Genomic DNA, 15,546 nt, shown 5'->3' on the forward strand with positions numbered 1-15,546 from the left:
TTATTATTAATTCAATTTAGAGATGATTAAGTTGAGGCTTAGAGAAATAATTTGCCTTGTCTCCTTTAGCTAGTAAATGACAGAGCTGAATTTAACTGAAACTGCTCTTGGACTCCAGCCCTCTGTGCCATTTTGCTTTTAATCTAAGAAAAAATGTTTTCCCCCACAAGACCTTGTGCTGGATTTCCCATTTAGAATTAACCATGTGGATGAATTAAATGAATAAAATGGTTAGTTAACATTCAGCTTATTACTTATAGATTTATCCCTTTATTTCCAGCTCCGTTGTTAGAAAATTTAGCCCCCACAGTATTTCCCCAGTTATGACTACATTTGTAGGCCAGAGACTGTCCACTGTGACAGTCAAAATAATCCCTTGTATTTGTCCTAGTCTTAGTACATTCACTGTGTTTCATTTGAACATCACAATAAGTGCTTTAAGGTATATTATTTCTGTTTTACTCGTGAGGAACTGATGCTAAGGGAAGTTAAGGAATTTGCCAAATTCCCAGCTAATAAGTGAGAGAGCTCTGTCTGTCTGAACCATTACGACTATTACTAATAGACAGAATAGCAGAGATTTGGAGCATTTCTTATATCCTGTATATGAGGTGCAACATGAAACAATGAGAATATTTTCTATGAAGAACTTTGGAATGTAGTGGTGTTATGTTCAGAGTCGTTAAATATTTGTGCTTAAAATTATTTTTATTTATTTATTTTTATTTATTATTATTTTTTTTTTGAGACAGAGTTTCGCTCTTGTTACCCAGGCTGGAGTGCAATGGCGCGATCTCGGCTCACCGCAACCTCCGCCTCCTGGGTTCAGGCAATTCTCCTGCCTCAGCCTCCTGAGTAGCTGGGATTACAGGCGCGCACCACCATGCCCAGCTAATTTTTGTATTTTTAGTAGAGATGGGTTTCACCTTGTTGACCAGGATGGCCTCGATCTCTTGACCTCATGATCCACCCGCCTCGGCCTCCCAAACTGCTGGGATTACAGGCGTGAGCCACCGCACCCGGCCCTGCTTAAAATTATTTTTATGTCACATACATTCAAATATCTAAACCCTGAAACTTACTAGCAAACAAAGTGCAAGGTTTATTCTTGAGTAATAAGGCTAGAGTTGAAGGAAAGAAGGATCAACTATTAAATTCTTATCATGGCACAAAGGTTTTTGAATATCCAATGTTAAACTCTTCTACATTCAATAGGAATTTTGCTATGAATCTTCAGTCCCTAGGGTACATTTCCTGTCTGTGCCTGTCAGCTTCATTGTTATGTATTTTAAATAAAGCTTTCCCTAATATTCAAAACTCCTTCCGGCCCTTCCTTTTAGGAAGCAGACATAAATAAAGTGAGCAGTATGCCTTTGCGGTTTTGTTTTCTTTTACCTTTTCCTAACCATGTGCCCACCCCACCCCCAATCTTCTGAAGTGTAAAGCTAAGGTAAAAAGAGCTTTTAAAAAAGGGCTCTGGGGATGTATGCAAATGACAGAAATGTCTATGGGAAAATTAAGGGAAAAGAAATTCAGCAAGAAAGAAATTCATTGATGTTGTGATGAAACGTTGTCACTGGAGATGATGACAAATTAGAATCCGTTCCCATGGGGACCGCGCGTTACCTACTGATCATTTGACCCATGGCTGGATGTTGGCTAGCCTGAGAATTGACCCAAAAGATGACAAGATGGTTTTAGTCCTGTTGTCTCATCAGCATTCAGGAACCCCTTAGGGGATGAAGGGGAAAGGATAAAGAAGGATAAAAGATGAAAGCTGAGCTGTGGAAAGAAAAATGTTTTTAATTACACTGAGGAGGATTGTGGGTCCACCTGTAGCTTTCTGTTGAGAATGTCTTTGTTTTCTTCTGTCTGCAGGGATCATGGCAGGATACAGACCCAGAATCTGTCTGGTGTCTTGGAAGGTTCTACATTGGTCAGTCGGTCCTCTTCAGTTTATTGGATACATTCAGGATTAACCTCTCTGTGGGCTATCTTTACTCTGAGATTTCGTTATGCTTGCCAAGTAACCTGGGTTTGGTTGGCATGCTAAAAGAGATTGTTTTTAGAGGGAGGAAAAAAAAATTGCAATAGTGGAGCATGAGATGGGGTTTCTATAGTGTGTCACTATCACATTCCTCGTCAGAAGGACACAGGGAGCTCATGTCAGGCAGTGAGGTGGAGGGAGGCAAGAGCACCCCCTGGTAGTCAAGAGACATTTAAGCTCCGGATGCCTCAGTTTCTTCACTTATAAACTGGGAATCACAATGTTCTTTTACTATCCTATGATGGTAGATAAGTAAGGTGAAATTCTTTAGGAAAATACTGAATTCTGAAGAAAAGGAACAATACAATCACTCTGTTCTCTTGCCAGGTTACTAACAAAGCAACTAAACCCCCTTGGATAATTTGAACAATTTAAAATAGTTGAATGTAATTTATTCCACAGTACTCAGGTAATATTAGGTAGGCATCGGTTTGGTGGGGTTTTTTTTGGTAGGAGGTATTCTTTATAATAAATGTGGTCATATCCTCCCCACTCCCTTTCTCGGAAGGTGGGGACAGGGTATCACAGGGTGGAGTGCAGTGGCACAATCATGGCTCACTGCAGCCTCAACCTCCCAGGCTCAGATGATCCTCTCACCTCAGCCCCCTGGATAGCTGGAACTACAGGGTCACACCAATATTCCTGGCTAATTTTTTGTATTTTTTTTTTTAAGAGGAAGTGTCCCACTATGTTACCCAGGCTGGTCTCCAACTCCTGGGCTTAAGTGATCCCCTGCCTCAGCCTCCCAAAGTGTTGGGATTACAGGCGTGAGCCAATGTGCCTGGCCCTTTTTTATATTGGTGGTAAAATTTAACAATTCGCAACTTCTTCCAAGTACTTGATTTTCATAGGAATTTTGAAGAATGTTATTAGAAATCATATTAATTTTAAAAAATCTAATTTTTATTATAAAGTAATGAGACTGTGCATAGCTTATGGTATCCTGTCAAGCATTTCACAGCATTTGTTAAAACTGATTTGAAAAGAAATGTGGGGAGAGGGTTGATCTCTATATTGCAAAGAGAAGCAATGTTGCATAAAGGTTGAGGGCTTGAGCTCTGAAGTCAGAATAAGAGTTTGAATTCCAGCCATGCCACTTACTAGCTTTGTAACTTTGAGCAAATTACTTACTCCTTAGTGTCTACTTCTGGAAAATGGAAGTGTGCACCTAATAGGATCCTTCAAAGGACTAAGTTGATGTATGCATGTGAGATGCATAAAATTGTGACTTGTACGTAGTTGGCACTCAGCAGATGTTGGCATTTTTACTTTTCTTAGTAAGGCAAGATAGGGTGTCACTACATGAAAGATAGGGGAATTTCTGACTGGCAGCTGTGAATCCAAGTAGACAGAACATGCATTTGACACTTTTTGTTAAGTACCATATGTATCTGGATTTTGAATTCTTGGTGCTTACTGTCTTTACTGATGAAGAATGCAGCTAAAGGGCCACCCTAACCAGGAAGGCAAAGGTAGACAGTCTACCCCAATCCCCAGTAAAACACACCTCTACCAGGGCCCCTCTCCCATCAACCGGTCACCCTGCAACCCGAAGGAGAATTCAGTTCCACAGCCAGCCCAGAGCTGAGGACCTTTTAACACTCTGCTTTTTGCCTTGTCTGATTACGTTAACAGGAATTCTCAGCCTGTGTGATTTGTCGTATTTTAATATTTCAAGCCACCATTGCAACTTCTTTTAGGTTTGGTTTGTCTGAGGCACCACAGCCAGTGAGTGAGCACATGGATTTTGAATTTGTGTAAGTGAATGGCTCTTTCCCTTATTTTGTGGCTTTGGGCTCGTCACTTAATTCATTGATATAAAATAAGGAGACCCACACTGTAAGGTCCTGGTAACTGTTAAAATTTTCTGAAGAATGCTGAAATCTCTTGCAACAGGTTTGAAACCTACAGGGTACAATCTTGATAATTTAGATGCAGTGCCTACATTTAGGAGCTTTGTTTCACTTAGCTTCAATACGCATATCCTAGGATGGAATTCAGCCGATCCTGCGTTTTCCAGTTTCCTGTTGTTGCAGACAACACCCCAAACCACCCAACACTTAGTGGCATAAACAAGCATGCTTACAAATTCTGTGGGTCAGGGTTTTGACAAGGCACAGTAAAGATGGCTTATCTCTGCTTCATGATGTCCATGACTTCATCAAGGGGCTACTGTGGGGGGCTGAAATTATCTGGAAGTTTTTTGGTTCATGCCACAAACTTGGGCTGGGATGACTTGAAAGACATGCTAAGCTAAGGAGCTGCCAACTAAGCACTGACTATGCCCTCTCCATGTGTCTTGGACTTCTTACAGCTTCATAGCTGAGAGCTACCTAGAGTAAGCATTCCAAGAGAGAAGCATGTCCTTTTATGACTAGCTTTAGAAGTCACGTAGTATCACTTTCTCTGTACTCCACTAGTAGAAGCAAGCCATCATAAGCCTACCTAGATTTAAGCAGTGGTGATGGGGGGAAATATAGACCCCACCTGCCAAAGGGAAAGACCTATTAAAGAATTTGCAGCAAATTTCAGTAAAACTACCACACTGGGATTATGGCACCACACTGGGATTATGGTTTCATTTGGGGATAAATTAGGGCCCCTGACTTCTACCTATAGCAAAGCAGGCCATACAGACTCTTCCAGCTACTCAACCTGCCATTGTAAAATGAAAGCAGCCACAAACAATATGTAAACAAATGACTGTGTTCCAATAAATATTAACAGTAAAATTAGAATTTCTTATTAAATATTAAAAATATTCTTCTTAAAAAAAATTTAGAAGTGTAAGAATCATTGTTAGCTCATGGCCTATATAGAAACAGGCAGTGGACCAGATTATAATATCTGAAGTTAGCTAAATCTGACTCTTTAAAGTTAGAATCCTCCAAATGTGTAGAAGAAACCCTTGGGCATTTCTCAAGTGCAGTTAAATATTAAGAGTGTGGGGAGGCCGAGGCGGGTGGATCACGAGGTCAGGAGATCGAGACCATCCTGGTCAACATGGTGAAACCCCGTCTCTACTAATACAAAAAAAATTAGCTGGGCATGGTGGCGCGTGCCTGTAATCCCAGCTACTCAGGAGGCTGAGGCAGGAGAATTGCCTGAACCCAGGAGGCGGAGGTTGCGGTGAGCCGAGATCGCGCCATTGCACTCCAGCCTGGGTATCAAGAGCGAAACTCTGTCTCAAAAAAAAAAAAAAAAAAAAAAAAAAAAAAAGAGTGTGTATGAAAGAGGATATATGATTACAAATTTTGTTTTTATTTTAAAGTGAATTTGTGAAGATATTTCAAAATTTAGTTCTTTTAATTATATCTTCATTATGTTACACAAAATTTATTTCCAAGGGCAATAAAGGACTATACACTCTTAATACTCCTAGGTGGGAAATTAATGATATTTACTTTATCAGAAGTCAAGATCTACAAAGAAAAGCTATAACTTGTTTCCTGATGGAACTTCCAGAAATACATATGGTTGTATATTTTAAAAATAAATATGTTTTAAAAGAGTTTGTTATTAGAACAGAAGATAGGGTTGATGACTCTCAGGAGTGAATGTTAAAAATCTTTATCACTTCATTAAATATTGTTCTATGCCTGCAATGCCAGGCAATGTGCTGGAGCCTGAAGATACTATGGTGAACAAAAACATATATCGTATGTCGTCTTTTAACATCTGCCTATCTTACGAGACTTTATGTCCTTACAGTGCATGTAGTCTCATGAAATAGCCAAATGTTAAAAAAGATAACAGCATTAAATGTAATGTGTGTTAAGCTGCTGTTTAAAAACCACGTTAACACTTCTGATAATGAGTGAATAGTCCTCTCTTCATATTTGGGCCACATGGGATGTCCTGTTTTATATTACTTTGGGGAAGGAAAAACAAAGAATGAAAAAATTTGCAATTGTTGAAATGTACTAGATTTTTTTCCCCCTGTTAAGGTATCATTTTGGATGGGTGGAGAATTCAAATAGAAGAACAAGTTTTGCTGCATGACAGAATCATTTGTACACCAAACCCTAGTAACACACAATTTATCCATGTAAAAAACGTGCTTATGTACCCCCTGAACCTAAAATAAAAGTTGAAAAGAAAAAATAAATTGGTCAGAATTCATACCCAAAAATAGCCCTTAAATAAAACGTCTGGTTAATAATTATTTGACTGCAATCAGAGGATATTGTTAAAGATTTTTAGAGGCCCTGAAAGGGTTATATTAATATCCTTAATAAAATGTGAATTTTTTGTTTAAAAAATTTTTTTCCAGCACCTGTTAAAAAAAGCAATCAATCGAGATTTTGAGGTTTCTCATCTGGGCCATTGGTGACATTTGAGCCAGATAATTCTTGGTTTCGGGATGCTGTCCTGTGCATTGCAGGATGTTTAGGAGAATCCCTGGCCTCTACCTATTATCTACTTTGTAGCATTCTACACCAAGTTGTAACAATCAAAATTTTCTCCAAATGTCCCCTGAGAGTGGCAAAGCCACCAGTCGTCTAAATTAATCTGGGTTTATATGTTTTAATGCAATGACCTCAATGAGGAAAACCTACTTTATTTTAATAGTACGAAGTCTAGGTCAGGAAGCATTGTGAGTTGTCTTATAAATTTTCAAGACACACAACTCCTCCTTTGAAAATAATAAAATGAACTTGGACAACCCGTTATCCAATTAAACATTATACTCATATCCCTTTGTTATGTCTGGAAGTTTTTCTAAACTTTATAGTTTATGTAATTTCTAGCAAGGCTGAGACCCTCAGTTATTTAATTGAGGCCCTGAAAGCTATAGAATATCCCTGAAACAAAATCAACATTTAAAATTGGCTTGAATATAACAAATGAAGATATTTAGATTTGACTCCATGCTCTCAGCCTGGAAGCTATTGGATTGTGTGAGACACATGACCCAAAGGAGATGATTAGTTTTCCTCCAGTGAGTTGATAATGAATAGCACTACAAAACCAATTAGCTATAATTCTATCAGTCATTTCATTTGGGTAACATTTTGTTTAAGGGGAGGAAAAAAACAACACGGTTTTCCTTGGAGATCTATGATGAAGCCGTGGTATTTGATGGGAACAATGGAGGAAAAAGCAGTATGCTCACCAATTTGCTTTTATTATTCCCACATGGAAGTAAATCATGATGAAGTGTTCTGTTTACAGCAGTTAAAAAAGACATTTGTCCATCTTAAAGGTGTAACAAACCAAACACAAGTATATTTCTAACTGTACATTTCATTTTATATGGATTGTACAACTCCAGGGAATTGCCATTCACATGGAAGACTGAGAATGGTGTCCCCTGGGGCTGTGTAGTAGGAGGTACTGAATGTTTTTTTCTTTCTTTCTTGTATTACCCCCTTGAAAAACGGTGACTCCAGAACCACAAGTAACAGATAATGTCTCTTCTCTTTTGTCCGAGTTGTTACTGCTCTGTAACATGCAATGCCCACAGTCACACTGACAATAATAACGTCAACAGTCTTTGTTTTCCTTTTTCCAGCAAGGTATTTTATGGATAGGTATTGTTCTATTTAATATGCTATCATCTGTTATAAGAAGATACAATTTTACCGTTGTCTGAGTATCCTTCTGTGACTTCTAGGCATTGTGCAATTTTTATCTCAACCCACACAGTGGAATATAACGTGGGTGTGTGTTGTTTTATTTGAATTTTAATATATGCAGGTTGTGACACATTTTATTAATTAGTTTATTAGGAAAAAAATACAATGGGTTATTGTCTTGAACTTTCAATTTATTTTGCTCACTGTCATCCCACAGCTAGCCAAAAAAATCCGAGAGAAGTTCAACCGTTACTTGGATGTGGTCAATCGAAACAAGCAAGTTGTAGAAGCATCCTACACAGCTCACCTGACCTCTCCCCTAACTGCAATTCAAGACTGCTGTACTATCCCACCTTCCATGATGGAGTAAGACTTTAAAACTTTTTGTTGTTGTATAAACCAGAAACGGAATTGCTTTTACTTTTCATTTCATTTTAAAAATACCTGTGTTTGTTTATTGCAAATTGTGTAACTCAAGTCATTTCCCATTTGTTAAGATAAGCCCTTTATCTTTAGACAAGTAATTTTTAAAGAAATGTGATTCAGTGTTCTCTAGCCAGGAAATTCCTAAACCCTCCCTACTCACCTTTTGGTGCTGATGAAATTCAGGTTGAAATTCAGGTTGAAATAAATAGTATCAACTATTAATATTTGAGTACAGAATCTAAACGTAGAAAATTGAAAATTGGAAATGCTTTGTCCTGAGTCAACTATTAAGCCATGTCACTTGCTTAATTTAAGGGAGTGCCTTTTGTCTTTAAAAGAGTAACCAAAAAAAATCCCACTACCTTAGTAGATACTATCTTTAAAACTCCTATGGCAAATGTGGTTTCAGATTGTATTGAAAAGATTTGTATCTGCATGGTTGAGGATATTTTTATTTATTGACGTAGTGATATTTATATCTGGAGGCATATAGGGCTATGGGATGCTGAAAATTGTAGTGGAAGGAACACTTACCTAGAGGTGCAAAGAGCGTAGTTTTAAGTTTGACTTGGGCTTGAATTAGCTGTGTGTCCTTCATCAAGTTACTTAATGTTTATTTTTATGCTCAGTTTTCTACCAATGTGGAAAATAATCTTATACTAACTTTCTAGTGCTACTTAGAATAAATAAAAGATGTTAATATGTTTTAAAATATGAGTGTAAATGTTAATTAGTATTATTTCTTTTTTTGCATAACAAGTACTCTTGTGGCTAGGCAAAGAATGGATATAACATTTTTCTGTGGTTAAATGATGCTTTGTTTCCATAAGCAAGTTTTTTTTTTTTGTTTTTTTTTTTTTGAGACAGAGTTTCGCTCTTCTTACCCAGGCTGGAGTGCAATGGCGCGATCTCGGCTCACCGCAACCTCCGCCTCCTGGGTTCAGGCAATTCTCCTGCCTCAGCCTCCCGAGTAGCTGGGATTACAGGCACACGCCACCATGCCCAGCTAATTTTTTGTATTTTTAGTAGAGACGGGGTTTCACCATGTTGACCAGGATGGTCTCGATCTCTTGACCTCGTGATCCACCCACCTCGGCCTCCCAAAGTGCTGGGATTACAGGCGTGAGCCACCGCGCCCGGCCTAAGCAAGTTTTTACTTATGGTTTCTTGCTGGGCTTGTAGGTAGCAGGGCATCTTCAAGTCATTTTATTTCTCTATTTATATGATGTTAAGATGAGACCTTGTTTGGCTTACACTGTCTATGGCCTGAAGAAACTCATACTAATTGTTCTGTAAGCTAAATGGAAAGCATACATAGTTTGGAATGAGACTGTTAGATACTCAGTACCCACATGGTCTTTGGATATTTGATGTCTTTGAGCAACCCTGTCTTTATTTCTGGAATGGGAACAATAACTAATATTCCAGGATGTTGTAAACATTCAGTAAAGTCAAATGTGAAAATATTTTGTAAACTGAAATGTTCTAAACAGTATTAGCTATAATATTAAATATTTGTATACCTTCATATCAGAGTGAACATTTCAATTTTTGTTTGTTAGATATTAGTTCCTTCTCACACTGCTAATAAAGGCATACTTGAGACTAGGTAATTTATAAAGAAAAACAGATTTAATGGACTCACAGTTCCACATGGCTGGGGAGGTCTCACAATCATGGGGGAGGTGAAGGATGAGCAAAGACACATCTTACATGGTGACAGGAAAGAGCATGTGCAGGTGTACTGCCCTTTATAAAACCATCAGATCTCATGAAACATATTTTCTATCATGAGAACAGCACAGGAAAACCCATCCCCGTGATTCAATTACCTCCCACTGGGTCCCTCCCATGACACATGGGGATTATAGGAGCTACAATTCAAGATGAGATTTAGGTGGGGGACACAACCAAACCATATGAAATATAATCAAAGATTATGTTTTATAGTGGGGCACCTGTAACTTAATGTTTTGACAAGCTTATCACTATCTAAAAATAAGATGAGGGTCCAGTTGGGTTTTGGGCCTCAAGAAGAAATCATTTTCAGGACAGGGAGAAAAGATAGTAAGGCAAGGAGAAGTTCTTAGAGCTAGATTTATGCATTTTTCTCCTAGGGAAAGACATGTGGCAATGTCCAGACACATTTTCATCTGTCACAACTTAAAGGCTGGAGGAAACGGTTGCTCCTGGCATCTAGTGAGAAGAGTCCGGGGATACTGCAAAACATCCTATAACATACAGGACCGCTCCCCAAGACAAAGAATTACTTTGTCCGAAATGTCAGTAGTGCCAAGGTTGAAAAACCCTGCCTTAGCAGATTGGGGATCTTCATAAATTCCTAGGTAGAACTAGTGCTCTATAGGGGAAAAAACCCGAAACTTGAATTGGCTGGCTGCTATTGGTGAATCTACCCAATCACTTGGCCCACCTGGTAAATTTCTATGAATGTTTCAAGGAGCAACTCAACATTTGCCCTTTCTCCATAGCCTCCAATTGCCTTTTCTTTCCTTATTGTCTTTTGTTCCTGGAATCTTTGTCCCCATAGTAATTTCCATACAGCTCTATATAGTATAGAACTTCCTGTATCAGACCTTGTTGTGAGTCGGCCTCCCCTTCTGTTCTGGGCAGGAATTACAGCTCATCCTTTTTTAGCCCAGCACCTGGACATTGTATTTAATTTTTATACTATTTGTTGGAATCTGAATTGATTTAAATATAGGAATGTATAAGAGTGTGTCTACTCTCTAGAAATGTGTAAGTTATTGGGTGGTGGAGTGGCAAATATTGAGCATAATTAATAGGGCAAAATGTGACATAGCAGAGAGGTATTGTGGTTCCTCAAAGCAGAGAACTATACCAGATAGGTTGGATCAGAAATGCTTTTACAAACTTTAGAAATATGCCTTTTGATCTGTCCATTAGGAAGAACATCATAAAAAATATATAAACATGTAAAGAAAAATATAGAACCATTTATAATAGAGAAAATTATAAATACTCTAAATTTCTAACAATAGAAGATTAGTTATGAAAATTGTATCACATGCATATATATGAGATGGTAAGAGGCAGTCATATTGAAGCTGAATTGTGAGAATGGTCATACATACATACATACATACACACACACATGCATACGTTATACTTGATATTAGCCAAAAAGCCAAGAACACACATGTGTGCATTAAGTTTGGGAGTAAAGACAGTGATTTCCATTTTGAATATATTGAGATAAGGCTTCAGGTCTGGGACAGAAGCCATTTAACTTGGCAAAACCCAGTGGTCAACCTTTTTGTTAATACAACCAAACATAAACTGTAGTTTCTGCCCCTTAGGAACTTCTCATTTAGTTTAGTTGAACATCCATGAGACCTTAACTGTACCTTATCTAGTAAGCAGATTAGTAGGAGAGAATGTTTCTCCTTCAGAGGTGGCAATGAGCCCAGAACTACTTGGGGTGGATCTTGGAAAACCAAGGCAGTTCTGAAGGTAAAGCCAAACAATCAGAGAATGTACAGATAAGCAATACAGGTGTGGAACCTCTTTCGACAAATTTAAAAGATATCTAACAACAGAGATCTTTTGCAATAGGAAGCAGCCTGTGAGGACTACCTTCTATAATACTACATCTACTTGGCTTTGAATGGAGCCCACTTTCAGGGAAATGTGTGGAGGAATTTTGGGAGTGAACTCTGAGCTGATGCTTTTTTCTAGACATTGGCTGAACACAAGCATTTTCTAAAATCACAGGAGCCCCTCAGTTTGTTAGTGAAAATTTAAAAATGGAAATGATGTTGGAGTGAACCAGAGTATGAATCCTCAGCTAGCCGCTTCTGTTCTAGTCCCTCAGAAAGTGCTTTATCTGCATATTCTAATGGCTGGGGTGCCTGCTGAACACATTTCAGTTATTCACCCCTTCCTTTTCTTTTTCTTTTTTCTTTCTTTCCTTCCTTCCTTCTTTCCTTCCTTCTTTCTTTCTTCTCTTTTCTTTTTTTTTTTTTTGGAGATAGAGTCTCACTCTGTCACCCAGGCCAGAGTGCAATGGTGCCATCTCAGTTCCCTGCAACCTGCAACCTCCACCTCCCAGGCTCAAGTGCTTCTCTTGCCTCAGTCTCCCAAGTAGCTGGGATTACAGGGCTGCACCACCATGCCCAGCCAATTTTTGTGTTTTCAGTAGAGATGGGGTTTCACCATGTTGGCCAGGCTGGTCTCAAACTCCTGACCTCAGGTGATCCACCCACCTTGGCATCCCAAAGTGTTGAGATTACAGGCGTGAGCCACTGCACCCAGCCAACACTTTCCTATATTCCAGTCCTTCCAAAAAGTCTCCATTTGAATCTCAGCGGCTTCATGTTGGAGTTACATGAGGAAAGGAAAATCTAGTCTTTTGGAGCAGTTTAAGGATGTGATTAAAAACTTTTAATACTGGGGAGATTTGGTTTTGAATCTCATGTATTCATATGTGGACCTTTGGAAGTCACTTATTCTGAGCCTCAGTTTCCTCATCAGTGAAATGAGAATAATGAGAGTACCTACCTCACATGGTTGTTATAGGGGAGATGTTTTTAGGTTGTACTTAGACTTTTTTTTATTTGATTATGTATTTATTTCAATATTCACTATGTCAACAGTGAATATTGAATATCTAATGGTAATAACATTTCTTTTTCAAATAAATGTAGCTAATAAAAATTGAATTATTTTAAATAAAAACATTAAGTGAATGTGACCAAGTGTTTGGAAGTGATAGAGAGGTAGTAGTGACTAAAGTTCATGAAAAATGGGCTCAAGATTATTGCTAAAGTCCTTCCAAACTGTAAGATAGTATAGTTGTATGAAGCAACCTCTTTAAAACTGTTTATGCGTGTGGACTGTATATCTGGCCGTATGTATATGTATTCATACTATCTTTATAATAAATACAAGCAATTGGACCTCAAGTAAGAGACCTCCAGTCTTAGTTCTGTATCTTGTTCATTCTTAAGTCATCTGGGCCTTACGAACTTTATTTTCTTTTTTTAACTCAGCACTGACCCAGTGGTATGATGGCTGTTTGTTACTAATGTTTTAACTGCCTGTGGCCTAGTGACCTTGCTTCTTTTCCAAATATATTAAATATTAGTTAGAACTAGACAATATTTTTATAAGTAATTTTAACTAATGGCTAATTTTTACTTTTTGTCTCAGGCGTAACTTTTCATTGTTAATGATTTATAATCCATATTTGGTTTTCTTCATTAGTGCTTAAAAGTACATATTTTTAAAAAATAAAATGCCCAGTTCTGAAGAGAAAGGAGCTTTAAAGAACTCTATTATAGAGCATTCTGCTCAATACACCCTGAAGGCTATAGCATGATGACAACTGAGAGAACCTGTAAAGTGGCAGAAAATTAATTTTTCAGTTGGGTTTGATACTTTCCTTCTCAGACCAGTCAACTCTTAACATTCTTGCACAGGAACCTTAGAAGTTAATTATTCTGCACAAGACCCTGCATAGTGATTAGGTATGCTGTCAAGGTTTGTTGTTGAAGGAATGATCTGAAGAATTCGCATTCTTCACTATGGAAAAAAATAGCCTAAGTTTAATCAAAAACAAACTCATTTTCAATGGTATCACTTAAAAAACAGTTTTGAGAGTGGACTCATTTATTCATATAATTTAATTGGCAGCTCCCTTTGTGTTCCTTTAGGTTAGTTGCTAGGGACTCAGGAGATCCTGGGCTCTCCCACAAGGAGTGAACAAATGCAAAGTTATACCCATAGACTATATCTGGCCTGCAGGTGAATTTTTTCGGCCCTCAGGTGTTTTAAAGGTTTTTAAATTTGTAAGTTTTTAAATCTGTTGCCAACATTTAAACTTTGAAAGATTAGCAATTTAAAAACCCAAATATCTGTCTTCTCTTGAAAATCAGAAGATTTGGCAATACTGGATCCACACTGCTACTTGTGAACAGTCTGCTTTCATGAAGAGCAGCTCCCCTTTCAAGCAGGGGATGCAGTCTCCTGTTACCACAGTTGCCAGGAGTTCCTGATCTGATGTGTTACATCCAACCCATTTTCCTGATTTTTATCACCTGCTTGGCCCACCTTAGCATGTGAATTTGCAATTCCTGATCTTAAAAGACCACACAATGTGAATAGATTTGACTTGAGAAAAATGTCTTATTCATGTGTATTCCGTGCTATGCCAACTTAATGTCCATACTCATTCTCTCAAGTTTTAAAGAATATAACTCCTTGCTGGATGCGGTGGCTTACGCCTGTAATCCCAGCACTTTGGGAGGCCGAGGCAGGTGGATCACGAGGTCAAGAGATCAAGACCATCCTGGTCAACATGGTGAAACTCCGTCTCTACTAAAAATACAAAAAATTAGCTGGGCATGGTGGTGCGTGCCTGTAATCCCAGCTACTCAGGAGGCTGAGGCAGGAGAATTGCGTGAACCCAGGAGGCGGAGGTTGCGGTGAGCCGAGATCGTGCCATTGCACTCCAGCCTGGGTAACAAGAGCGAAACACCGTCTCAAAAAAAAAAAAAGAATATAACTCCTTTAAGCATAACACTAAGAATCGCTATCCCTGAAACCCAGCTTGCCACAGACATGAGGTTCTGATGTGTGCTTGTAAAGCTATTGGTTATTCAGCAGGCCCTACTGATCCTTGGCTTTTATATAAACAAATCAATAATTTTATTTTCCACATCACTTAATTGATTATTTATTTCCCCAATTTCTTCTATAGATGTTACTACCTGTTGGTATTCTTATTTTTTAAATTTTTGGTGTCTTTATTTAAAAAGAAAGGGGCAAAGGGGAGGATAAGCTAGGGAGGAAATACTGGAATGATGAACTTAGATTTTTTTTTATATGTCTAATTGGGGTTCAGTGCTGTTATCCTTGTTTAGTTAATTGAATAATTATGGTAAGAACTGGCACTAAGTCATCTATGTCTGGATTGATGAGCAAATGATGCGCTGATGGAGCTAGAGTAAGTAAGCAACTTCTCTCCAAGATTCTCTGAAACCAGCCACCCGGAGCTGGAAGACTTCAACTGAATAGATAATTCTCTCATACCCATCAGGGGAGACTTAAAAAGCGTCACTGATTCCAAAAATGAAGAAACTCTTGGAACCATTGTCAAATTGGATTCCTGCTATTTTACAGGGAGGTCTTTGAGTTGGGGCTTTCACTGAGATTGATATAGTCACCGTGGAAGGCAGATAGGACTTGTCTCATCTTCTAAGAACATGAATTTAGTGCATTTCCAGCTGACACCCACTTGAATTATATGATTTCAGGAGTCCCATCTTATTCAGCCTCTTAAGGGTGTTGTGCTGCAGACAAAGCAACTAGCATAGGTTCGGATGCAAGAACACAGGCTCCTGATGGTAGTAATTCTCATGAATAGCACCAGCTGCTATAACCCTGGTGTTAGATGGGTCTCCAGAGAAATAGAACCAATAGGGTGGGGTGTGTGTGTGTGTACATACAGAGAGA

The 15,546-nt window shown here is 38.4% G+C and overlaps 1 protein-coding gene across 1 annotated transcript in view; it reads left to right on the plus strand.

Moving 5' to 3' along the window:
- Nucleotides 1-15,546, plus strand: part of CACHD1 (cache domain containing 1) — a 226,490-nt gene that overhangs the window by 106,330 nt on the left and 104,614 nt on the right. The window contains exon 3 of the mRNA XM_012442790.3: nucleotides 7,844-7,992. Coding sequence (XP_012298213.2) covers nucleotides 7,844-7,992 — 149 coding nt within the window. The remainder of the gene's footprint in view (nucleotides 1-7,843; nucleotides 7,993-15,546) is intronic.

The sequence above is a fragment of the Aotus nancymaae genome, unplaced genomic scaffold (assembly GCF_030222135.1).
Source record: "Aotus nancymaae isolate 86718 unplaced genomic scaffold, 86718_ANA_hifiasm-v0.15.2.pri h1tg000007l, whole genome shotgun sequence".
NCBI classification, from domain to species: Eukaryota; Metazoa; Chordata; class Mammalia; order Primates; family Aotidae; genus Aotus; species Aotus nancymaae.